This window comes from Prunus avium, chromosome 4, assembly GCF_965620075.1.
Source record: "Prunus avium chromosome 4, drPruAviu1.hap1.1, whole genome shotgun sequence".
Classification (NCBI taxonomy): Eukaryota; Viridiplantae; Streptophyta; class Magnoliopsida; order Rosales; family Rosaceae; genus Prunus; species Prunus avium.
The window spans coordinates 25,531,072-25,556,409 of record NC_142287.1 but is presented as its reverse complement, the minus strand read 5'-3'; the positions used below and the strand labels follow the sequence as shown (position 1 = coordinate 25,556,409).

At 37.8% G+C, this 25,338-nt stretch overlaps 2 protein-coding genes and 3 pseudogenes across 2 annotated transcripts in view; 3 read left to right on the top strand and 2 right to left on the bottom strand.

Moving 5' to 3' along the window:
- The first annotated feature begins 342 nt into the window (after positions 1 to 342).
- On the top strand, positions 343 to 2,658 carry LOC110771768 (tyrosine-sulfated glycopeptide receptor 1 pseudogene; annotated as a pseudogene).
- Positions 2,659 to 6,539: 3,881 nt separating this feature from the next.
- On the top strand, positions 6,540 to 9,058 carry LOC110774328 (receptor-like protein 2 pseudogene; annotated as a pseudogene).
- Positions 9,059 to 17,749: 8,691 nt separating this feature from the next.
- Positions 17,750 to 25,338, bottom strand: part of LOC148295101 (uncharacterized) — a 13,072-nt gene continuing 5,483 nt past the window's right edge. The window contains exon 2 of the mRNA XM_088252016.1: positions 17,750 to 18,210. Within this exon, the coding sequence (XP_088108142.1) occupies positions 18,077 to 18,210 (134 nt within the window). The 3' untranslated portion in view covers positions 17,750 to 18,076. The remainder of the gene's footprint in view (positions 18,211 to 25,338) is intronic.
- Positions 18,442 to 20,727, top strand: LOC110771770 (receptor-like protein 2 pseudogene; annotated as a pseudogene).
- LOC148295102 (uncharacterized) overlaps positions 21,080 to 25,338 on the bottom strand; it is a 5,793-nt gene continuing 1,534 nt past the window's right edge. The window contains exon 2 of the mRNA XM_088252015.1: positions 21,080 to 25,338. This exon is cut by the window's right edge and continues 741 nt beyond it. Within this exon, the coding sequence (XP_088108141.1) occupies positions 25,273 to 25,338 (66 nt within the window). The 3' untranslated portion in view covers positions 21,080 to 25,272.

The following is a 25,338-nucleotide window of genomic DNA, read 5'->3' as shown; positions in this document are numbered from 1 at the left end:
GATCTAAAAGCCATGAAACGTTCTTTAAAATAGTTTGAAATGTCAAACTTTAAATCTTGACCACATATTCAGATATGATTCTGCCCAATCAATAAACTTTGTTGATATAGTTCGACAAAGGAATGTATCTAGGCAAAAACAAACATTTATCAGGGCAATAACTTTGAGTACTTTGTGAAGGCCAAGTCCTCTCCTGGTGGCCCAATGGTTTCAATGTCAATAATTTGCATTCTGTGGTTGTTGTTGCCGACTTCTCAATTTGCAGAGATGTTTGCATCCTTTTCAAGCATGTTTGCTCTTATATAAATATACATGTGAGCAACAGCACATACACAAAGCAACATGCTAGTGCTAGCTTATAACCTAATGGCTCATGCCGTCCTTCTCTTCCTTTTATTCTCTTGCATTATATCTACAAATATTCATGCCTGCAAACAAACTGAACGCAGCTCCCTCCTATCCTTTGCCTCCACTCTATCTTCTCCTCCTTTAAATTGGACATCCCTTGATTGCTGTCGTTGGAAGGGCATCACTTGTGATCAAGATGGTTGGGTCACTGGTTTGCTCTTGCCTTCCAAAGGGCTCAAAGGAGGTATCTCTCCCTTTTCACTTGCAAATCTCACACATCTCACCCACTTGAACCTTTCCCACAATTCACTATATGGTTCACTTGAAACTCAGTTCTTCTTTTCTTTGAATCAACTCGATATCCTTGATTTGAGCTATAATAGTCTTTTTGGAGAGCTACCACTTTCTCTACCATCTAGCAATATCCGAACAGTCGATTTGTCCAGCAATCACTTCTTTGGTGCAATTCCATCTTCATTCTTCCAACAAGCAAGCAACTTGACTAGTTTTAATGTCAGCAACAATACCTTCACAGGGTATGTCCCATCCTCTATTTGTCTCAAACATTCTTCTCCCTTTCTTAGGCTATTGGATTTTTCTTCCAATGTATTCAGTGGCAACCTTGCTCCTGGGCTAGGGAAGTGTTCTAAACTGCAGGTTTTTCGTGCCGGTCACAATAACCTCTCAGGATTATTTCCAGAAGATATTTATAATGCTACCAAACTTGAAGAAATTGCATTACCTCTCAATTCACTACACGGAGCCATTAGTGATAAAATTGTCAACCTCCCTAACCTCGCAACCCTTGATCTCTACTATAATCATTTTGGCGGTGAGCTTCCTCTCAATTTGGGGAAGCTATCTAAGTTGAAGTTTGTGACCCTTGATTTCAACAATTTAGAAGGTGATTTGCCCCCATCTTTGATGAATTGCACAAACCTTGTAGAATTGCATTTGGGATACAACAACTTGGAAGGAGATATCTCCATGCTTGATTTTTCCAAACTTAGTCAACTTACTAAACTTGACCTAAGGAAGAATAACTTAATTGGTACCGTTCCAATAAGTCTTTACTCGTGTAGGTCCGTAAAAGCCATTGGATTGGGTGGAAATCATCTAGAGGGACAAATACAAGCTGAGATTCTTTCATTGAAATCCTTGTCCTTCCTCTCTCTTGGTTACAACAGATTCACGAACCTCACAGGGGCAATGAAGATATTGATGAGTTGCAGAAGTCTTCACACACTCTTGCTTAGTGGTTCCTTTGTGGGTGAGGGAATGCCATCTGATGATGACATGGTTGATTTTCATGGATTCCAAAATCTTCGGTTCTTGGCTTTGGTTCGTTCTAACCTCACAGGTCAAATACCTTTATGGTTATCAAAGCTCAAGAATCTAGAGATCTTGCGACTCGATAGTAATCAAATCACAGGGCCAATTCCAACTTGGTTGGGGACTCTTCCTAGACTGTTTTATATAAGCTTGTCATACAACCAAATTTCAGGTGAATTTCCAAAGCAACTTTGTCGACTACCAAGTTTGCTTTATGAACCTAGTATTGCATCTCAAGTAGACAAATATGAATTTGAATTGCCTGTCTCTGGCAAAAGCATTAGCATAAACGTAAACCAAACTTTTCTACAGCAAAAATTGTATTTTTCACCAGGATGGATAGACGTATCTAACAATAACATTAGTGGTTATATACCTGCTGAGATCGGCCAATTGCAGCTTCTCCGCAAGTTGGCTCTTGACTCCAACCACTTCTCCGGCATCATTCCAGACCAAATATCTAACCTAAAAAATTTAGAGGTTTTTGACCTCTCCACAAATCACTTGTCTGGAATAATCCCATCATCATTGGCGAGCCTTAATTTCTTAAAAGAATTTAATGCCTCATACAATAATCTTGAAGGACCAATTCCAACAGGTACCCAGCTCCAAAGCTTCAATGCTTCTGCCTTTGAGGGGAATCCGAAACTTTGTGGTGCCCCACTTCCAAATAAGTGCGGACCAAGTAAGGGCATTGATGCAGATAACAAGAACAATAAAGACGTGGACAATGGACTTCATCAACTTCCGTGGTTTTATATTTTCGTTTCGTTGGGGTTCATAGTAGGATTTTGGGGAGTCTGTGGTTCTTTAGTTTTTAAAAAGACATGGAGATATGCGTATTTTCAATTCATAGACAAACTACAAGATAGGCTCTATGTGATGATAACCCCCCTCAACAGGATGAAAAGAAGGCTTAGAGGCTAGATATATATTATTAATATTGTACTTTTTATTTTGCATTTTCAGTTTGCTTTACCTTTTTTTTTTTTTTTTTCCTTCTTCTTCATTTCAAAGTAACTGGACTCAAATTTAAAGGATATATGTTGTTCGGTTCATAAAATTATGGGGGAAAAGAAACCCTAAACTCATGCAGACAAGTGAAAATATAATACCATAACCCAGTTCAGCTGGAGGAAAAAATCTATAACATCGTTATGAACTCCTCAGTATGCTGTTTCTGATAGATTTGAAGAAAAGAAAAGATAATATATGATGCTGCTGTCCAATTTATTTCGGAGAAAATAAACTACAAATCTCACAACTCATGGTTTTCTTCCTCCCATGTTTAACTTACAAAACCTTGGGGAACTATTGTGGAGTTTGCATCCATCACATAACCCCTGCAGAACAATAAAATTGTTTACAAACTAAATCCATCACATAACCCCTGCAGAACCAAATCCTTGAGGTTTTTTACTACTGTTAAAAAAAATCATGACACATCCTATACTGCTTATAACAACTCTGCAATAAACAAGTTGTAAGACATTTGCAATTTAACTCGACTGTCTAAGTCAATATCACAACCAGCATGGATATTGGCAAGGCAAATCAGATATTTCCTGTGCTTGACAGCGGATGATATAATTTCTGGTCATGACGAATTCACCTAACAATTTTTTCACATAAAAACGCTGCACTGTCGCCAGATGGACCTCTTCCATATAACATTGGAATGAAGCCGTGAAAACAAATGACCGGACTCTTGCGACTAGTTGGAAAAATGCATCCAAGAGTCCGATATTTTCTCTTCCTACAAACCATCAACACCTCTAGGGATGTGGAAATTTAAGCATACTCCCCTGGTTTCTTGTTGGCCGCATGAACAGAGGATGAGGCTTGCAGGCAGAGCGCTTCCTTTTCTAAGTCTTTTGATTCATGGAGAAACGATACCGTTTCATTTAAGTTTTTATTTTTTATTTATTTTTAAACATATTAAAATAAACAGGGGCAACAGCAAGCAATGGAGCTGTCTTTCCATCTCTTCCTTGCTAATACTGTCTGGAGAGTCAGTATGATGCATTGATTGAACCTCCCTCATCGAGCTTTGCTTCTCGTATGAATTCATGCCAAGTATATAATGGCAGACGTTGAGAATATCAAATTTCTCAGCCATGTCAGCATTCTGTTTTTCCTTTTTCTTCAACCATAAAAACTCATGGCCCTGTAAAAAATTTCCTTTTCTTAGCATGCTGTCTTTTTTCTTATGTAAGTTTGTTTGAAAGTTGAATGAAAGATTTACATGATGATCCATTTTACAATAAAATGTTGAAAATGACAGTTTCAAGTTGTCTTGGTGTGTGTACTCTGAGGGAAACAGGATTAGAAACACAGACCTGCTATAGGAACTTCATCAAACAGGATTTGGAAGATGGTTTATACATAGTTAGAACAAACATATCAAATTTTCTTTTCTTTCCTTTTCCTTTTTTCTCAGTTTCGTGGTGATAAACCGTCATTTAAAATCAGTCCATTATTTGATGTTTTAATGTCATTCGGTTTCCCATGCTTCTTTCTTGTTACTGTATATGGTGCTTTCCTACCCTGACATATATTCTATCGTCTTCATGCTTTGTGTGCATTTCTGCGGTGCCTTTTTGTTGCTTCATTATACAAGCAGATCAGGTTTCCGTTGTCATCCCAATGCTAAAGCTTAAGAATACAACCTCAGATTCTTTCATTGAAATACTTGTCCTTCCTCTCAATTGGTTTGGTGGCAATAGATTAACCAATGTCACAGGAGCAATGAAAATACTAATGTGTTGCACAAGTCTTCGCGCATTCTTCCTTTCAAAATCCTTTATAACTGCGTTGCTTTCAAGCTAACTATAAGAAAATCAAAAAATTAGATGCAAGTGGTTATTGATTCCTGATTACTTAACTTTCGATGAATATTGTATTCAAACAATATTTGTAATTAACGAGTTTGGAAACAAAAACATTAGTTTGTTACTAATCATGGAGGTAACAAAGTATTGATGTTCCTAATCATGTTTGATCACCAAAGACTACTGCCTTCTTAATGTCCGGGATTGACCAAGTGGTGAGCGAAGATGGGGAAAATTGTTTAGGATTGGAATAGGTCAAATTTTCAGTCCCTTATAATATAGTCAAAAATACAATTCATGAAGCCAATAGAGTCTAGTCTAATGGAAAACGGCCTTGATTTGTAAATCAGTGGTCTTAATTTCGAACTCTCATGTCACCTTGATAGTATGTGTATGTGAGAAAACCCCCTCCCCAATAACACTTGTATATATAAAACAAAAGAACAAAGAACAAAAAGAAAGATACAATTCATGAATATATCAGCTCCCAATCCCTATAAAACAAAAGAAAGTGTTACAAACTTACACAAAACTTGGGGCCAAAATCTTCTCAAAGTTCCAATATAATTAAAAACAGGTTTTTGGCAGATTGGACAGTACAAGAAGATAGGCACAAAACATCTTATGTATACCATACGGTCACTACGGATCATGGAATTTTATGCCTTTATGCTTAAAAAAAGGAATCACATCAGAATCCTAGGATAGGATTTATACATGAAAAAGATTTATGCTTGTTCCTCTACAAACTGCCTCATTTATATTAATTGTATTTTGATATCATCAGTGAGGGAAAAGTAATTAACCCCCTCATCATATTTCGAGAAACATTATGAAATTCCTTGGTGAACTCTCATGAATTAAACAAATCCAACAGTTCTACGTTTAATTAATTATGGCCCTTTGTTCACTAGAGGTGGACAATTTGATAATGTAAACAAATGCTTCAAGCATTTCCTATGCAACTATATATTTTAACAGAAGTTTGTGCTTCAAATTAGGCACCTTCTTTGTAATTAACAAGAAATTATACAACAATGCTGGAGTCCGGTCACTTAGTAATGGTGGAACTAGATATAGGCTACCCTCCACTGTAGCCCAGTGCAACCTTGTTCAAAACTACTTTTTATAGCACGTAATTTCAAGATTTTGACATTTAGCCTACCCCAGCCAACTCCCATATGTGCAAATTCTTCACTTTTATGGCTGGGTAGTTAAGAAAGTCGTAGTTTTCTAGTTTTATATCATGTTAATTGAATCATTCAAGTTCAAAAAAATTTAAATTTAGTTGTTCTTGGTTTGACTTAATTTTGTTTTATCGTTTAACAAAATATTAGCCCACCCTTTTGAAAATTTTTAGTTCCACCCTTGCACGTAATATAGCTCATCATAAAGTGTTATAATATGGATGAACTAAGTTGATATTTATCCATTTTAAGTACTATGTGGTCATACTACTATACTACACTGTAAGATAGAGAATTATCAATCTTGCACCAAAAAGAATAAAAATAGGAATTTGTTATAACAAAAGAAAAACATCTTATGTATAAAAATAGGACTTAAAAGAATTTCATTTTATTGCTATCAAGATGGAACAGAGGGATCAAAAGTGAGCAGTGGGCAACAAAAGAAAAACACAAACAAAATAGAAAGTGGGAGAAATTGACAAAATAAACAGAACAAGGTGGTGGGGTCCACATCCACCCTCAACAAGAAAAACAAGAAAAACAACTTTGAACTTGGACTTTGAGTGATTAACATGGAAGATGAGCTGGTATCGGTTATCAGCTGCCTTGTTTGAATTCAACAAGGATTCTGTTTATCACATATATTTTCTTTTTTTCTATTTAGTGAAAAAAAAAAAAAAAAGGGAAAACGTTTATCACGGCAACAACTTTGAGTACTTTGTGAAGGCCAAGTCCTCTTCTGGTGGCCCAAAGGTTTCAATATCAATAATTTGCATTTTGTGGTTGTTGTTTGCCGACTTCTCAATTTGCAGTGATGTTTGCATCCAAATCTGAAAACGGCATTAGTGGGAATATCCCTTAAGACCCAATGAGTTCTTCTCTCTGGTTTCATTAGTGGGAATATCTCTTCAACCACACAATTTGCATTGTGGTTGTTGTTTGCCGACTTCTCAATTTGTACTGATGTTTGCATCCTTTTCAAGCATCATTGCTCTTATATATGTAAATACATGTGAGCAACGGCACATACACAAAGCAACATGTTAGTGCAAGCTTATAACCTAGTGGCTCATTCCTTCCTTCTCTTCCTCTTATTCTCTTGCATTATATCTACAAATATCCATGCCTGCAAACAAACTGAACACAGCTCCCTCCTGTCCTTTGCCTCCACTCTATCTTCTCCTCCTTTAAATTGGACATCCCTTGATTGTTGTCGTTGGAAGGGCATCACTTGTGATCAAGATGGTTGGGTCACCCATTTGCTCTTGCCTTCCAAAGGGCTCAAAGGAGGTATCTCTCCCTTTTCACTTGCAAATCTCACCCATCTCACCCACTTGAACCTTTCCCACAATTCACTGTATGGTTCACTTGAAACTCCATTCTTCTTGTCTTTGAATCAACTTGAGATCCTTGATTTGAGCTATAACCGTCTTTTTGGAGAACTACCACTTTCTCTACCATCTATTAATATACGGACAATTGATTTGTCTAGCAATCACTTCTTTGGTGCAATTCCATCTTCATTCTTCCAACAAGCAAGCAACTTGACTAGTTTCAATGTCAGCAACAATACCTTCACAGGGTATGTCCCATCATCTATTTGTCTCCAACATTCTTCTCCCTTCCTTAGGCTATTGGATTTTTCTTCCAATGTATTCAGCGGCAACCTTGCTCCTGGGCTAGGGAAGTGTTCCAAACTGCAGGTTTTTCGTGCCGGTCACAATAACCTCTCAGGATTATTTCCAAAGGATATTTATAATGCTACAAAACTTGAAGAAATTGCATTACCTCTCAATTCACTACATGGAGCCATTAGTGATAAAATTATCAACCTCACTAACCTCGCAACCCTTGATCTCTACTATAATCATTTTGGCAGCGAGCTTCCTCTCAATTTGGGGAAGCTATCTAAGTTGAAGTTTGTGAACTTTGATTTCAACAATTTAGAAGGTACTTTGCCCCCATCTTTGATGAATTGCACAAAACTTGTAGAATTGCGTTTGGGATCCAACAACTTGGAAGGAGATATCTCCATGCTTGATTTTTCCAGACTTAGTCAACTTACTAAACTTGACCTAATGATGAATAACTTCACTGGTACGGTTCCAGTAAGCCTTTACTCATGTCGGTCCTTAAAAGCCATTCGGTTGACTTGGAATCATCTAGAGGGACAAATAGAAGCTGAGATTCTTTCATTGAAATCCCTGTCCTTCCTCTCTCTTGGTTACAATCAATTCACCAACCTCACAGGGGCAATGAAGATATTTTTGAGTTGCAAAAGTCTTCACGCACTCTTGCTTAGTGGTTCGTTTGTGGGTGAGGGAATGCCATCTGATGATGACATGGTTGATTTTCATGGATTCCAAAATCTTCGGGTCTTGGCTTTGGAAAGTTCTAACCTCACTGGTCAAATACCTCTATGGTTATCAAAGCTCAAGAATCTAGAGATCTTGTGTCTAAGTTCTAATCAAATCACAGGGCCAATTCCAAGTTGGTTGGGGACTCTTCCTAGACTGTTTTATATAAGATTGTCAGACAACCGAATTTCAGGTGAATTTCCAAAGCAACTTTGTCGACTACCAAGTTTGCTTTATGAACCTAATATTGCATCTCAAGTAGACGAATATGAATTTGAATTTCCTCTCACTAGCAACAGCGTCAGCATAAATGGAAATCAAACTTTTCCACAGCAAAAATTGTATTTTTTACCAGGATGGATAGACGTATCTAACAATAACATTAGTGGTTATATACCTGCTGAAATAGGCCAATTGCAGCTTCTCCGCAAGTTGGCTCTTGACTCCAACAACTTCTCCGGCATCATTCCAGACCAAATATCTAACCTAAAAAATTTAGAAGTATTGGACCTTTCCACGAATCACTTGTCTGGAATAATCCCATCATCATTGGTGAGTCTTAATTTCTTGAAAGAATTTAATGCCTCATACAATAATCTTGAAGGACCAATACCAACAGGCACCCAGCTCCAAAGCTTCAACGCTTCTGCCTTTGAGGGGAATCCAAAACTTTGTGGTGCCCCACTTCCGAATAAGTGCGGACCAAGTAAGGGCATTGATGCATATAACAAGAACAATAAAGACGTGGACAATAGACTTCATCAACTTCCGTGGTTTTATATTTTCGCTGCGTTGGGGTTCATAGTAGGATTTTGGGGGAGTTTGTGGTTCTTTAGTTATTAACAAGACATGGAGATATGCATATTTTCAATTCGTAGACAATCTACAAGATAGGCTCTATGTGATGATAAGTTGATAATAGTCCACATCAACATGATGAAAAGAAGGCTTAGAGGCTAGATATATATTATTAATGCTGTACTTTTATTTTGCATTTTCAGTTTGCTTTTCGTTTTTTTTTTCTTCTTTTGAAAGTAACTGGACTCAAATTTAAAGGATATATGTTGTTTTGTTCATAAAGTTATGGGGGAATTTGTACCTAACTGTTGATTTGGCCCCTGAACTGGTACCTATCTTTCGATTTACCCCTATCCTCTTTTTGGAAAATTATTGATATGAACTTTTATTTTTCACTAATTTCCTCTCTGTCGTCTAAATCCTCAACATTTCATCCAATTTGCCGTTAAATATGTGGGAAAAATTCGTCAAATTTGTACATAAAAAATAACTAAATACTGAAAAATAAAATAACATGAAATATGAAATAGAAAAAATAGAAGAATTTTAATAAAAATCAACCCAACACTCCCACAGCCTTCTCTCTCTCTCTCTCTCTCTCTCTCTCTCTCTCTCTCTCTCTCTCACAAATTCCATCCAATTCCACTCAACCACTACCCTAATTCCAACTCACACAGCCGTCAACACCTACATAGTTAGAACAAACATATCAAATTTTCTTTTCTTTACTTTTCCTTTTTTCTCAATTTCGCGGTGATAAACCGTCATTTAAAATCAGTGCATTATTTGATGTTTTAATGTCATTCGGTTTCCCATGCTTCTTTCCTATTACTGTATATGGTGCTTTCCTACCCTAACATATATTCTATCGTCTTCATGCTTTGTGTGCATTTCTGCGGTGCCTTTTTGTTGCTTCATTATACAAGCAGATCAGGTTTCCGTTGTCATCCCAATGCTAAAGCTTAAGAATACAACCTCAGATTCTTTCATTGAAATACTTGTCCTTCCTCTCAATTGGTTTGGTGGCAATAGATTAACCAATGTCACAGGAGCAATGAAAATACTAATGCGTTGCACAAGTCTTCGCGCATTCTTCCTTTCAAAATCCTTTATAACTGCGTTGCTTTCAAGACTATAAGAAAATCAAAAAATTAGATGCAAGTGGTTATTGATTCCTGATTACTCACTTTCGATGAATATTGTATTCAAACAATATTTGTAATTAACGAGTTTGGAAACAAAAACATTAGTTTGTTACTAATCATGGAGGTAACAAAGTATTGATGTTCCTAATCATGTTTGATCACCAAAGACTACTGCCTTCTTAATGTCCGGGATTGACCAAGTGGCGAGCGAAGATGGGGAAAATTGTTTAGGATTGGAATAGGTCAAATTTTCAGTCCCTTATAATATAGTCAAAAATACAATTCATGAAGCCAATAGAGTCTAGTCTAATGGAAAACGGCCTTGATTTGTAAATCAGTGGTCTTAATTTCGAACTCTCATGTCACCTTGATAGTATGTGTATGTGAGAAAACCCCATCCCCAATAACACTTGTATATATAAAACAAAAGAAAAAAAAACAAAAAGAAAGATCCAATTCATGAATATATCAGCTCCCAATCCCTATAAAACAAAAGAAAGTGTTACAAACTTACACAAAACTTGGGGCCAAAATCTTCTCAAAGTTCCAATATAATTAAAAACAGGTTTTTGGCAGATTGGACAGTACAAGAAGATAGGCACAAAACATCTTATGTATACCATACGGTCACTATGGATCATGGAATTTTATGCCTTTAGGCTTAAAAAAAGGAATCACATCAGAATCCTAGGATAGGATTTATACATGAAAAAGATTTATGCTTGTTCCTCTACAAACTGCCTCATTTATATTAATTGTATTTTGATATCATCAGTGAGGGAAAAGTAATTCCCCCCCTCATCATATTTCGAGAAACATTATGAAATTCCTTGGTGAACTCTCATGAATTAAACAAATCCAACAGTTCTACGTTTAATTAATTATGGCCCTTTGTTCACTAGAGGTGGACAATTTGATAATGTAAACAAATGCTTCAAGCATTTCCTATGCAACTACATATTTTAACAGAAGTTTGTGCTTCAAATTAGGCACCTTCTTTGTAATTAACAAGAAATTATACAACAATGCTGGAGTCCGGTCACGTAGTAATGGTGGAACTAGATATAGGCTACCCTCCACTGTAGCCCAGTGCAACCTTGTTCAAAACTACTTTTTATAGCACATAATTTCAAGATTTTGACATTTAGCCCACCCCAGCCAACTCCCATATGTGCAAATTCTTCACTTTTATGGCTGGGTAGTTAAGAAAGTCGTAGTTTTCTAGTTTTATATCATGTTAATTGATTCATTCAAGTTCAAAAAAAATTTAAATTTAGTTGTTCTTGGTTTGACTTAATTTTGTTTTATCGTTTAACAAAATATTAGCCCACCCTTTAGAAATTTTTTAGTTCCACTCTTGCATCTAAATTTTTTTAGGAAAATCTTGGAGTTATGCTTGGTGAGGAGGAAGGAAGATGAGTTCTCATGGTTGTTGAGAAGCTTGCAGCAACCAAGAGAGGTTGATTTTGCCTAGCAAATGCCTCCCAATTTATAGAGAGTGATGGTTTTCCTTTATTTCCAATAGGTAAAGGGAGGTGCTGGAACCAGCTTATTTCCAATGGTTAAAAGGGAGCACTTAGGCATGCTATTTTCCAGTAGGTAAAAAAAAACCCCAGACTCTGAACTCGACATGGCCTTCAAGCTCCAAATGCAAGAAGCCATAACCGCCTCTCTTGCTCTGAAAACCCTCGTCGTCGAGAGAGAGAGAGAGAGTTTTGGAGAGGCTGAGCTGGGGATGGGGAGGCAGAGGCGGACCTACTAAGGCGCAAGGAGGTGCAGCCCTTGCCGGAAAAACCATTGTAGGTGCTTGAAATTGCCCCTTTGCTCAACTGGTGTACAGATTACCCTATTTCCATCTTCAACATTTAAGTAAATGTCTTTGTCCTTTTACTTTTATTTATTTTTATATTACTCCATTTACTTAAGTTTACAATGTAAATAAGGAAGTACCCCCCATTTGGATTCAAATAAAAATACTAGAAAATCAAATTCCCACCCAATCAAAATATGAAAATTCAGTTTTAGTGCAAAATACGATTTAGGCTAAAAATGATGGCTCATTAAGTCAATATATACTTTGTACTAAAATCCCATAAAATCAAGTTTTCTTATTTGATGTGTAAGGAACAAAAGCCGCCAAAAATTATCTTGAGAAAATGATTATTCCGAAAAACCATTTTTCATACTTAGTGAATATTGCACCTCCGCTAAAAAATTTCTGGGTCCGCAAGTGTGGGGAGGTGAGTATGAGTGGGAGAGGAAAGGGTTGCATCCTTTGGAGGAGGAGGATTTATTTTCTCTGTTTTTTAATTATGTCTTCTTATGTAATAAGGCACTGCTTGTTCTTATAATTATTTCTTCTTTTTCGGATGTGATTTCTTCACGTTACAAAAAAAAAAAATGAGGCAGTGGTCACCATTTCAAAGTAACCAATTTGGTTTTGGTTACTCACCATTATTTGTGTGTACTCTTCTCACATATTAGTATATTTGTAATATTATTTGATTTTAATAAAGTTTGCCATAATTATCATGGTGATAATAAAGTTGATTTTGGTAGATTCTTGCACAAAAATTACTCTATTGGAGGATAAATTTTTATATGTTCCGGGTACACCACGTGGCTAGTGTACCATCCGATAAATATAGGACATGTGGAATTATTGTCCAACTTACTGCATTTCAATTTTTGGGTGTTCTGGGTACACCACGTGGCTGGCGTACCATCCAATAGACGAAGGACATATGGAATGTTTCCAATACAGCCCGCCAGATGTCATAAAAAGGAGTAATTTTTGGGTGTTCCGGGTACACCACGTGGCTGGTGTACCATCCAATAGACGAAGGACATATGGAATGTTTCCAATACAGCCCGCCAGATGTCATAAAAAGGAGAAATTTTTATATGTTTCGGGTACACCACGTGGCTGGTGTACCATCCAATAAACATAGGACATGTGGAATTATGAAATGCAGTAAGTTGGACAATAATTCCACATGTCCTATGTACCAGCCACGTGGTGTACCAGGAACATATAAAAATTTCTCCTATTGTAGACATCCCCTTAATTTTTGCAAACTCCGTTATCATGAAACTCATTTTGACAGATTTATTTAGAAACTGAGTGAAAACTTTGAAGAAAACTAGCATTACATATCACCTGCATTATGAGAAGGTTGCAGAACTCAGTGAAGTGATTGCCTCATGGTTTTGGCTACATTATGTGAAGTTAGAAGTTAGAACCTCCAATTGATTATGCATAAGCATCCGAGGATAGTTGAAAGGGAGCATGCTGCAAAATCCATGACATAACAGTAGAAAACTACCGAACTCTCATCGCCCTACAAATCACATACATCGCACTTGAAGATGCTTGTTTATGTACTTGAAAAACATGCTTGTTTATGTACTTGAAGATGGTTTAACGTAGCATATACACAAATACAAGGTCCACTAACATATAATTACAATCTTCAAGAGTAAGTTGTTCTGATAACCAACAAATAAAATAGTGCACTGCATGACTATCCAAAGTGAATAAATAGAAGCATGCATGCTATGGTATTTCTATGGGGAACCCCAAGGCACCTTATGCCAAAGCATCTTTAGATAAAGACTGCATGAACTCTTACCTAGCATTATTCACAGATGACAAATTCGCCTCGATTTGGATTAGAATCCACAGCTTCAATAGACATACATATTCTAAGATGAGAAAGCTCTTTGGTACTCACAATAGCAACCCCCAATGCGCGCGCGCACATACACACACCAATAATCTCACCTTCTACTCAATATCAATAATCTCGCTATTTGAGTCATCCTCAAGAATGTTGTATACTGCCCGAATCAAACTACATACCAGAGAGAAAATGTCACAAAAGAAGCACAAATGTATACAAAATCGAAATCTTGACAATCCCCATTACCATTCAAATTTGTACACTGAATACTCAGATTAGCGATTTGATCAAACTCAAAATGAAGCCAAAGATCAAGCTTACTTGCCAAATTCCATGACAAAATTTGAAAATTTGCCTTAAACCTGGAGATCACTCAAGGGCATTTGCGGCATTTTCAAGGAGCTGTTGTTGCTGCTGCTGCTGTTGTAAAATGGACTTGCACTGAAGCTCACGCCATTTGTTGATTCCAACAGTGCAAATAACTACCCAGAATTTAAAATCAGCCTACCATTTAAAAAGGGAAGAGAGAAGAAGAAGAAGAAGACTTAAAATTGAAATGAAAATTCATGACTCACAGCCAGCGCCGACAAAATAAAGCAGACGGAGGAGCTTTGGCACTGGGGGGCCCGCTAATTCTTCTCCACTCATTGCTCTTCTCTTCTTCCTCTTACAGACTCTTCTGTGTGAGAAGTTGAGAACTGAGAAAGACGACGACGACCCGTTTTAGTCCGAAACTGAAATGGGTCGGATCATATCAAACTCGGGTGTTTATTTATGCCAGTACAGCCTGTGCCTCGAAGGCCCGAACACAATACTTTTATATTCCAAATGTTGGGCCCAGTTTTGGCCCAAGATGGCAGAAAACACTTCTCTTTTGAGACTTTGAATTAGAATTTGCAGCGAATTGAAGGAGAATTTGATTCCATATCTTGGCTTTAACATATTCAGAATTTGATTCCATATCTTGGCTTTAACATATTCATCCGATGCGTCTTGTGCATCTTTTTAGTGTTTTTTGCTGTGATTTCTCACTTATTATTTTTGGGAATTTGAAATTTGTGACCCTTGATTTCTTCATATATGAAAGTTATTATATCTAGTCTAATATGAATTAATATAAAAGATTTTTATAACATGAATAGGGCATCAACGTATGGCTTGACTGTTATCAATTTCAACATTTTGCTCTTCACAACTCAAAGCTCTGTTATTTTTTATGGAGTTAATGAATATGGACAAAGTGAGACGGAAAATTGAGTTTCAGGGGGTAAAGTGTGACAAATTGTGCAATAGTGGGGGCCCTAGAGACAGTTAAGAACGGTGAAACATGATTTCTTTGTGATTGTAACCCAAGAGAGTTCTCCCTTGGCTATGGCTAAACTTATCCAAGACCCACAGATTGCGCAGAGAATGGGCATAGAAGCGCGACGTCATGTGACAGATTCATTCTCTACAAAAATATTTGGTCAGCATTTGAACATATCAATACATTGCTGACGTTGCAGCATAAGTTGTTCAATTGAATCAACTCAGAGACTGATATATTAATTTGTTGGGTTTAATATATCCATCAATTTACTGAGTGTGTGGCTATTGGTGCAGGGATTTCTAGATTAGTTATGTTTTATGCCTTTCGTCTTTTGGTCCTGTAGTTAACAGATGCTAGTGACTTGTGAATGAAGAGAGAGAAGATTTGCTACGAAGGTTCTGCCTCTCCTGCAGTTTAACATCAATAAGGACGTCAATGTAACGTTGGATAAGGCTTGACTGCCACTGTCATTCTGAGGCCATATATATTCCCAATTGAATGAAAAATTATCACCATTAGTCACGGCAACAACTTTGAGTACTTTGAAGGCATTGTGGACTTTAATTTGCATCATATTCAAGAATTGTTGCTCTTATATATATATATGGGTCAGGATGGGGGACACACATAAAACCACATTTTTTTACACACATCTTTAGCCTTTAGATCTATCCCAATCTAACGGTTCAAAATTCATTTAAGATGCACTTAACTTTGCATTTATTACTTTATTAGCAACAAACACAAACTTCTAAAACTCCTCTCTCTCTCATTCTTTTTTTTTTCTTTCTATTATCTCTCTTCTTTAATTTGATTTCATGTATATTTCCCAACAATCTTATTCACTCTCTTCCTCTACGACTTCATCATAACCCATCTACCTGTGCAGCTCTGCTCCTTCCGCAACTCCCTCTGTAATATTCTCTTAACCTGAAGCCATGATAGTAGATAAGATGCTTGGAAATTATCTTATTGCACCAATTAAGATAACTATAGTGAGAATCTCCCTTTACGTGTTCAATGAAATCCAAAACGGGATATGATTTTGGGCTACAAGTTCTCGGATTTGAGACCAAGTTTAATTTGAGATCGTCCCACCCATCATGGAACCCATTAAAATGAGAATCCTTTTTGGGTTCAAATTGTTGAGAGAATTTACCTTACCATTTACTGTATCAAAATTGCTTAAATATAATTATGCCTTTCATCTTTTGCTTGATATACCATTTTCTAAATTAAGCTCATCTGTTTGGTCATGTAGTTGACAGATGGTAGTGACTTGTGAATGAAGAGCGAAGAATAAGATTTGCTACGAAGGTTCTGCTTCTCCTGCAGTGTACGTAACATCAATAAGATGTCAATGTATGTAATGTTAAGATAAGACTTGACCAGCACTGCTTCTCCTGCTTCTCCTACACTAGTTCATAGAAACTGCTAGAAGGTCCAGTCCTCTCATCGTGCTTGAGACCTAATGTGGTTTACAATTTTGAGAAACATTAGGAAATTCCTTGGTGAACTCTCATGAATTAAACAAATCCAACAGTTCTACGTTTAATTAATTATGGCCCTTCGTTCCCTAGAGATGGACAATTTTATAATGTAAACAAATGCTTCAAGCATTTCTTATGCAACTATATATTTTAATAGAAGTTTGTGCTTTAAATTAGACACCTTCTCTGTAATTAACGAGAAATTATATAGTAGTGCTGGAGTCCGGTCACGTAGTAATGGTGGAACTACATATAGGCTACCCTCGACTGTTGCCCAGTGCAACCTTAATCAAAATTATTTTTTATAGCACGTAATTTCAAGATTTTGACATTTAGCCCACCCCAGCCAACTCCTATATGTGCAAATTCTTCACTTTTATGGTTGGGTAGTTAAGAAAAGTCGTAGTTTTCTAGTCTTATGTCATGTTAATTGAACCGTTCAAGTTCAAAAAAATTAAAATTTAGTTGTTCTTGGTTTGACTTAATTTTGTTTAACAAAATATTAGCCCACCCTTTGGAAAAAATTTAGTTCCACTCTTGCACGTAATATAGCTCATATAAGTGTTATAATATGGATGGACTAAGTTGATATTTTTCCATTTTAAGTACTATGTGGTCAAATTACCATACTACACTATAAGATAGAGAATTATCATTCTTGCACCAAAAAGAATAAAAATAGGGATTTGTTATAACCCAAGGACTTAAAAGAATTTCATTTTACTTCAACTAAAATTCATGAGTTTATAATTGAAACTTTGAGCAGTGGTGCAAGAACGCAGCCCAAGAGAGGGATAAACGCACGAGAAGATGGAACAGAGGGATCAAAAGTGAGCAGTGGGCAACAAAAGAAAAACACAAACAAAATAGAATGAGTGGGAGAAATTGACAAAATAAAGAGAATCTGATTCTGTCTGTCTTTGTCGTTTTCTCCTATTCTATTCAAACTCGAATCCCAACCCCACCAAATATTTCACCATTCCAAAAGTGAAAAGACTAAAGCCTTCACTAGTTCTAGCATTTGAGTTAATTTTGTTTAATTACCATATTTTTATAATAAATAAAATTAAAATCCTTAACCTCTAGCTTTTGATTTATTATAACGGTTAGTCCCACTACAAATAGAAAAATTCAAAGTAATAATTGTAGACAATTAAATCCTCAAATAGTAGACAAATGAATGGTTTATTTTTCCCAAGTCATGAATATATCGACTACATACGGTTATCAACGATTCTACATCGTGAATACATATGAACCTCATAATACATCATCGATAAATTTCGTCCAACTTTACCAACTTTCCAATATTGAATTACCAAGATAAATAAACTTTCCATATTTCAATTATTATTATTATTTGCTATTAAGAAATTTTCTTGCCCGTACAACCTTTGATTACTAAGAATTATTATTTTTAACTAAAAAAAGTTAAAAAGAAACAGAAAGAATGCATGATCCGTGAATAATAAAAAAAGTTTTGACCAAAGAAAAAAAAGTTATCATTGAAAGGGTCAAGCTGTTTCCAAGAAATAACGTAGCCAGCCTATCATAGCAGACTTGAGAGCGTAGGGGCATGGTCGTCTTTCACCATCAAGCAGGAGCAAACTTGGAAAGAATGATTATCCTCCAATTTTGAATTTTCTTAGAAGAATCAACAAGAAAAACAACTTTGAACTTGGACTTTGAGTGATTGACATGGAAGATGAGCTGGTACCAGTTATCAGCTGCCATAAAAATAAAAGGAAATAGTCAAAACAGATTCCAGTTTGAATTCAATTAGGATTTTGTTTATCAAATATATCACGGTCAAGTCCTCTCCTGGTGGCCCAAAGGTTTTGAAATCTTATAGAAGAGGGTCTTCTTTCTGGTTTGCCGACTTCTCAATTTGTACTGATGTTTGCATCCTTTCCAAGCATCATTGCTCTTATATATGTAAATACATGTGAACAACGGCACATACACAAAGCAACATGCTAGTGCAAGCTTATAACCTAATGGCTCATGCCTTCCTTCTCTTCTTCTTATTCTCTTGCATTATATCTACAAATATTCATGCCTGCAAAAAAACTGAACACAGCTCCCTCCTGTCCCTTGCCTCCACTCTATCTTCTCCTCCTTTAAATTGGACATCCCTTGATTGCTGTCGTTGGAGGGGCATCACTTGTGATCAAGATGGTTGGGTCACCCATTTGCTCTTGCCTTCCAAAGGGCTCAAAGGAGGTATCTCTCCCTCTTCACTTAGAAATCTCACACATCTCACCCACTTGAACCTTTCCCACAATTCACTATATGGTTCACTTGAAACTCAGTTCTTCTTGTCTTTGAATCGACTTGAGATCCTTGATTTGAGCTATAACCGTCTTTCTGGAGAGCTACCACTTTCTCTACCATCCAGCAGTATCCAGACAGTTGATTTGTCCAGCAATCACTTCTTTGGTGCAATTCCATCTTCATTCTTCCAACAAGCAAGCAACTTAACTAGTTTCAATGTCAGCAACAATAGCTTCACAGGGTATGTCCCATCTTCTATTTGTCTTCAACATTCTTCTCCCTTCCTTAGGCTATTGGATTTTTCTTCCAATGTATTCAGTGGCAACCTCGCTCCTGGGCTAGGAAAGTGTTCCAAATTGCAGGTTTTTCGTGCCGGTCATAATAACCTCTCGGGATTATTTCCAGAAGATATCTATAATGCCACCAAACTTGAAGAAATTGCATTACCTCTCAATTCACTACATGGAGCCATTAGTGATAGAATTGCCAACCTCACTAACCTTGCAATCCTTGACCTCTACTTTAATCAATTGAATGGCGAGCTTCCTCACAATTTGGGGAAGCTCTCCAAGTTGAAATTGGTGACCCTTGATTTCAACAATTTAGAAGGTTCTTTGCCCCAGTCTTTGATAAATTGCACAAACCTTGTAGAACTGCATTTGTTAAACAACAACTTGGAAGGAGATATCTCCATGCTTGATTTCTCCAGACTGAGTCAACTTACTAAACTTGACCTCAGGTGGAATAACTTCACTGGTACGGTTCCTGTAAGCCTTTACTCATGTCGGTCGTTAAAAGCCATTGGATTGAGTAGAAATCATCTAGAGGGACAAATACAAGCTGAAATTATTTCATTGAAATCCTTGTCCTTCCTCTGCCTTGGTCACAACCGATTCACCAACCTCACAGGGGCAATGAAGATATTAATGAGTTGCAAAAGTCTTCACGTACTCATGCTTGATGGTGCCTTTAAAGGTGAGAGATTGCCATCTGATGATGACATGGTTGATTTTGACGGACTCCAAAATCTTCGGCATTTGAGTTTGTTTAATTCTGACCTCACTGGTCAAATGCCTGTATGGTTATCAAAGCTCAAGAATCTAGAGATCTTGCGACTGGATTTTAATCAAATCACAGGGCCAATTCCAAGTTGGTTGGGGACTCTGCCTAGACTGTTTCATATCTACTTGTCAGAGAACCAATTTTCAGGTGAATTTCCAAAGCAACTTTGTAGACTACCAAGGTTGGTATATAAACCTAATATTTCATCTCAATTAGACGACACTGGTTATGAATTTGAATTGCCTATCTTCAGCAGCAGCAACTTCGGCATATACACAAAGCAAACTGTTCTACAACAAAAAATGTCTTCTGTTCCAGCAATGATACGCTTATCTAACAATAACATTAGTGGTTATATACCTGCTGAGATCGGCCAATTACATCTTCTCCGCTTGCTTTTTCTTGACTCCAACACCTTCTCTGGCGTCATTCCAGACCAAATATCTAACCTAAAAAATTTAGAGATTTTGGACCTCTCCATGAATCACTTGTCTGGAATAATCCCATCGTCATTAGCGAGCCTTAATTTCTTAAAAGAATTTAATGTCTCATATAATAACCTTGAAGGATCGATACCAACAGGCACCCAGCTCCAAAGCTTCGAAGCTTCTGCGTTTGAGGGGAACCCAAAACTTTGTGGTGCCCCACTTCCAAATAACTGCGGACCAAATAAGGACATGGATGTAGATAACAAGAACAATAAAGACGTGGAAAATGTGATTCCATGGTTTTATGTCTTTGCAGCATCGGGATTCATAGTAGGATTTTGGGGAGTTTGTGGTTCTTTAGTTATTAACAAGACATGGAGATATACGTATTTTCGATTCATAGACAATCTACAAGATATGCTCCTCTATTTGATGATAACAGTCCCCCTCAACATGATGAAAAGAGGGGTTAGAGGCTAGATATATATTATTAATAATTGTACTTTTTATTTTGCATTTTTTTATTTGGTGAATTGGGGGGAAAACCCCAAACAAACTAAACAAACTAAACAAACTAAACAACTCAAATCAAATGGGGCCTATGTTGGAAATTAGGAACATTATTTAATTGTTATTTAGTTTCCTTTTATTAGTTTATTGTAATTGATTTGGGTTAGTCTCCAAGTAACCTAGTTTTCCTAGTTAAGCTTGTAATATCTCTATAAATACTTAGCCTTTTGGCTCTATCAATAACACCCTAGAATTATTCTTCTCAATAAAATCTTTAATTTCACATGGTATTAGAGCACCGATTCTAGGGCGTCTCTTGAAACTTTTTACAAACCTCATTTTCTTCACGATCCGATGTTTCACAACCCTAGTTGCTAATCTTTGAAATCCTCTGCCAAATTGAGAGTCGTTGGCGCTTTTCATCCTTCACTCATGATGGGTATTCATCTTGTACAGTCATCTTGTTCACCCTCTCCTCAATGATCAATATTTTATTCCCGCTACCAAAGCCATACTATCCCACAGTTCCTACATCTAACTAAACCAGCAGTCGCACCCTTCTTTGGTGCTGCAATTTCCTTATGTTTTTCATACCTCCAAGTAATGCTCTCTATACAAATCATATTGAGCCATATCTAGTCATGCTCTCTGTTGCAATCAGATTGAGCCCATGTTTTCATGTCGACTACGCTTGCCACAACCGCGCCATCTTTGGCCTTCATCGAGCTTATCCATCATTTTCTTACCATGCCGTCTTCATTGCGGTTCCTCCGTGAGCCTCGTCACTGCTTACTGAGCAGTTTATTTCCTTCGTGAGCCTCGTCACTGCTCACTGAGCCATCATGTCTTTGGACAACCCACGACATCTCCAACAAACGCAGGAGGCTCTACACTAACACTAGCACCACCGCTGTTGACCAGCCATTGTGTTCATTGATTCTTTGCCCCTGCCTAGAAACGATCAATCGCTCATATCCAAGCCATCGATCGTAATCTTCCTGAGAGCACCTTTGCACAACTGCTGGTCCTTTTTCTCTCTGTGTTGCCATCGCTTCTTTGCACACGAAAACCCAACATGAGCTTTCACTTTCTCTCCTTTGTTGATATATCAGTTTCTCTCTTTGAGGCTTCACATCAAACCCAATTTTTTGTTTTCTTTCTCTACCTAACTTTTTTCTTGGCCAAGTTTGCTATTTTCTTTCTGTCTCCACATCACCCAATTCTTCTTCTTTTTTTGTCAACTTTTTCGATGGGTCATATCCTTTTTTCGGTGGGTCATTTTTCAAAAAAAAAAAAAAAAAATCACTTTCACGCCATCTTCTTGGCTTTGCTCCTTTTCTATTTTGTTTTTTTTATCTCTCTTTCATCATTATTTTTCATTCTCTCTTCTCCTTTTCCAAATCTCGACCCTCTACAAGCTTCGAATTTGAGGGGCACACGCAGATATGGGAGATAGACACATTGTCACACAAGCAGCTGCACACCATCATGCTTCCGCACAACTGCACCAGCAACATTATCAATCAGTTGCACCAGCAACACCATCATTCAGCTGCCCCAGTAGCATCATTATTCAGCCTCAAGGCATCATCCACAATATTTGTTGCACATCAGCAACATCAACAACAGCCTCCATACATGCAACATACGCTGAACATCAGCACAACTTTATTTGGGTGCTGCTTCCTTCAACTCATGACTCTCATACATCGTCGAATTTGAGAGGAGCAACAACCCCCTTTACAGCAGCACACCGCTGCCTCATTATCAGCAACCTTTGGGAGTAACACCTTTCACAATCTCTTGTGCAAGTTGGACGTTCTTGATATCCACCCTCCAACTTGAGGGGGAGTGTTGGAAATTAGGAACGTTATTTAATTGTTATTTAGTTTCCTTTTATTAGTTGATTGTAATTGATTTGGGTTAGTCTCCAAGTAACCTAGTTTTCCTAGTTAAGCTTGTAATATCTCTATAAATACTTAGCCTTTTGGCTCTATCAATAACACCCTAGAATTATTCTTCTCAATAAAATCTCTAATTTCACAGCCTAGACACCCCTAACAAATCATCCACCTGTCTGCCGCGCGAATCTCGCGGCCTGGAGTTCCGGGCCGAGGGGATGTGCGTTGACACGCGGTTTCCTGCTTTTGGGTGCGGTGCGGTTGTGCGCGGGCGTGCCAGCACGGTCTACCGTGCGTCGAGTTGGTTGATGGGGATAGAATGGTTGAGTGGTGCGCCTGTTTGAACTCATCTTCTAATCAAACGATTGTAGCCTAGAGAGGAACTAGTCTCGGCTGTTAGGTTCACGGCCTAAACTACAAGGCCGTTGGGTGGTGTTGTTTGGTGGGTTTTGGGCGGTGCTCCGGCGCGCTGCTCAGGGAGTGACGGTCGTATGATATCTGGGGTGAGTGAGCGAATAACAGGGATGGTGCTCCGGCGCCTTGAAAATCAAGGGTCGTATGATATATTGATGAATTAATTTTCCTTACAAACTATCACTACTCCTAGGAAAGCAGGTAAAATACTGAAAGTGCATTACAGGAAAATATAAGTTGCTCCGTGGGAGGCTTTTGTTTGGTGTTTGAACCCTTTGAATGTAGCTCGAGCCTTGTATTTATAGGAAGAGTTCTTGGAGGAGCAATCGAGGTTGAAATTACGCATAGTGGAGTCTGATTAGCGCAAGTGGGTAGTCCAATCGACATTTGGGATCGTGAAGCATGGTGGTGTGACCCCATAAATCCTGGTGAATCTCGGCCGCCGCTCTTGATCGTGGGTTCTGAGCTTCTGGCCGTGGAGACGCATTTATTGCTCTGATAGCTGGTGACCTAATCTCTCAAGCTGCAAGAATTCTTGTGAGAATGTCTACGTCTAATCACTCTGTCTTCTGTCGCCAAAACCTGACTTCAGTCACTTCCCACCTTCCCTCATGCATTAAATGCTTATTTGTGGCCAATGGGTTTGCTGCATTAAACAGGCACTACTTCATTAAATGAAGCATGGGTCCCTGCTATCACGTGATGATCTGACTTTAATATTTCTGGCCGCGATTTTGCTCGGCCTCGGCCTCGGCCTGCACTCGAGGCCGAGATGATCATGCCTTAGCATTTTTCTTTTGTCTTCAGGAAGGCAAAGCACCTTGCTGAAACGCTGCGTTTCAGTTTTACGAGCAAGTGCCAGGGCCGAGAAAGGGGGCTCCTTCGGCCAATTCACGGCCGTGATTTATTAGGCACAAACACCACCAAATAAGTCCCAACCCAACTTGGAGCCTCATCAAAAACGCAGATACCAAAATCTAAACTATAACTCCAAGCAACCAGTCGATCTGCAACATTGTTTTTCTCCCTAAAAATATGATGGAGGCTGCAATTGTCAAGCTGCTGCATTAACTGCCAACAACTAGAGACCAAAGATGCAAGAGGGTGCAAAGTAAGAGAATCATGCTGCTGAACAAGCTGGATAGCAACAGCCGAATCCATCTCAACGATAAGGTTATTAAACCCTTTCGCAACAGCCATCCTCAAACCAAAGAACAAGCCCCATAATTCAGCCTCTAGAATTTGTCCTTTTCCCAAATTAACTGTAAACCCACTACACCAATCACCAGAACCATCACGCAACACACCTCCAACACCAATATGGCCAGAAGCAACTTTCCTAGAGCCATCGACATTCAATTTAAAGAACCTAGTAGGAGGAGGCTCCCAAGCAAACCAAGCCTCAACCTTAGCACACTTGATAGAAGGAACATTAGAAGCTTTAAACCATTCCTTTCATAGTAGCAGTAATAATCTGTATGAAGTCAAAAGCCAACTCTTCATCACCATGAAACACATAATAATTCCTCCATTTCCATATGTACCAACATGTGAAAACAAAGACCAAATTCCAGGGAATACCATCAGCCCAAACAATATTTGACATCAAATTTACTCTAAGCCAAGGCTGAAAGTCCATAATAAAAAATTCAACACTTTTACTAGAATTGAGAAGAGCATTCCACACCTTCTTAGCCTTAACACAATCACGAAGAATATGAAGTATAGACTCCATAGGCCAATGACACGAACCACAAGAAGCATCCAAAGATAGATGTCTTCTAGCTCTTTGCTCATTAGAAAGAATTTTCCCTTCAATAACAAGCCAAAAGAAAATATGCATCTTGGGAGGAATCCTAAGCTTCCACAAAAACTTCCAAGCAAAATCAAAGCAAGCAAAGTACTAAAAAACCATATTATAAGCATATTTTATAGAGAAAATCTCATTGGAGGAAAACTTCCAAATTTGAGCATCTTGAGTCCTACTATTAAACCCCACACGACAGCTAATAACTCGTTGGACCAGATGATCAGGTAAAGCAGCCCTTAGTTTCTCCATATCCCACCAACCATTTTTGTAAAAACTGGAAATAACACAATATGGGTCACAAATATGCACACTACTATCATTTTGGTTTAAAGGAGCATCAAAAACCCAATTATCCTTCCAAAATTTAACAGTACCACCATCCCCAATCCTTCATAACATACCCTTCCTTAGGAGAGCAGCCCCATGAATCACACTTCTCCATGCAGAAGAACAATC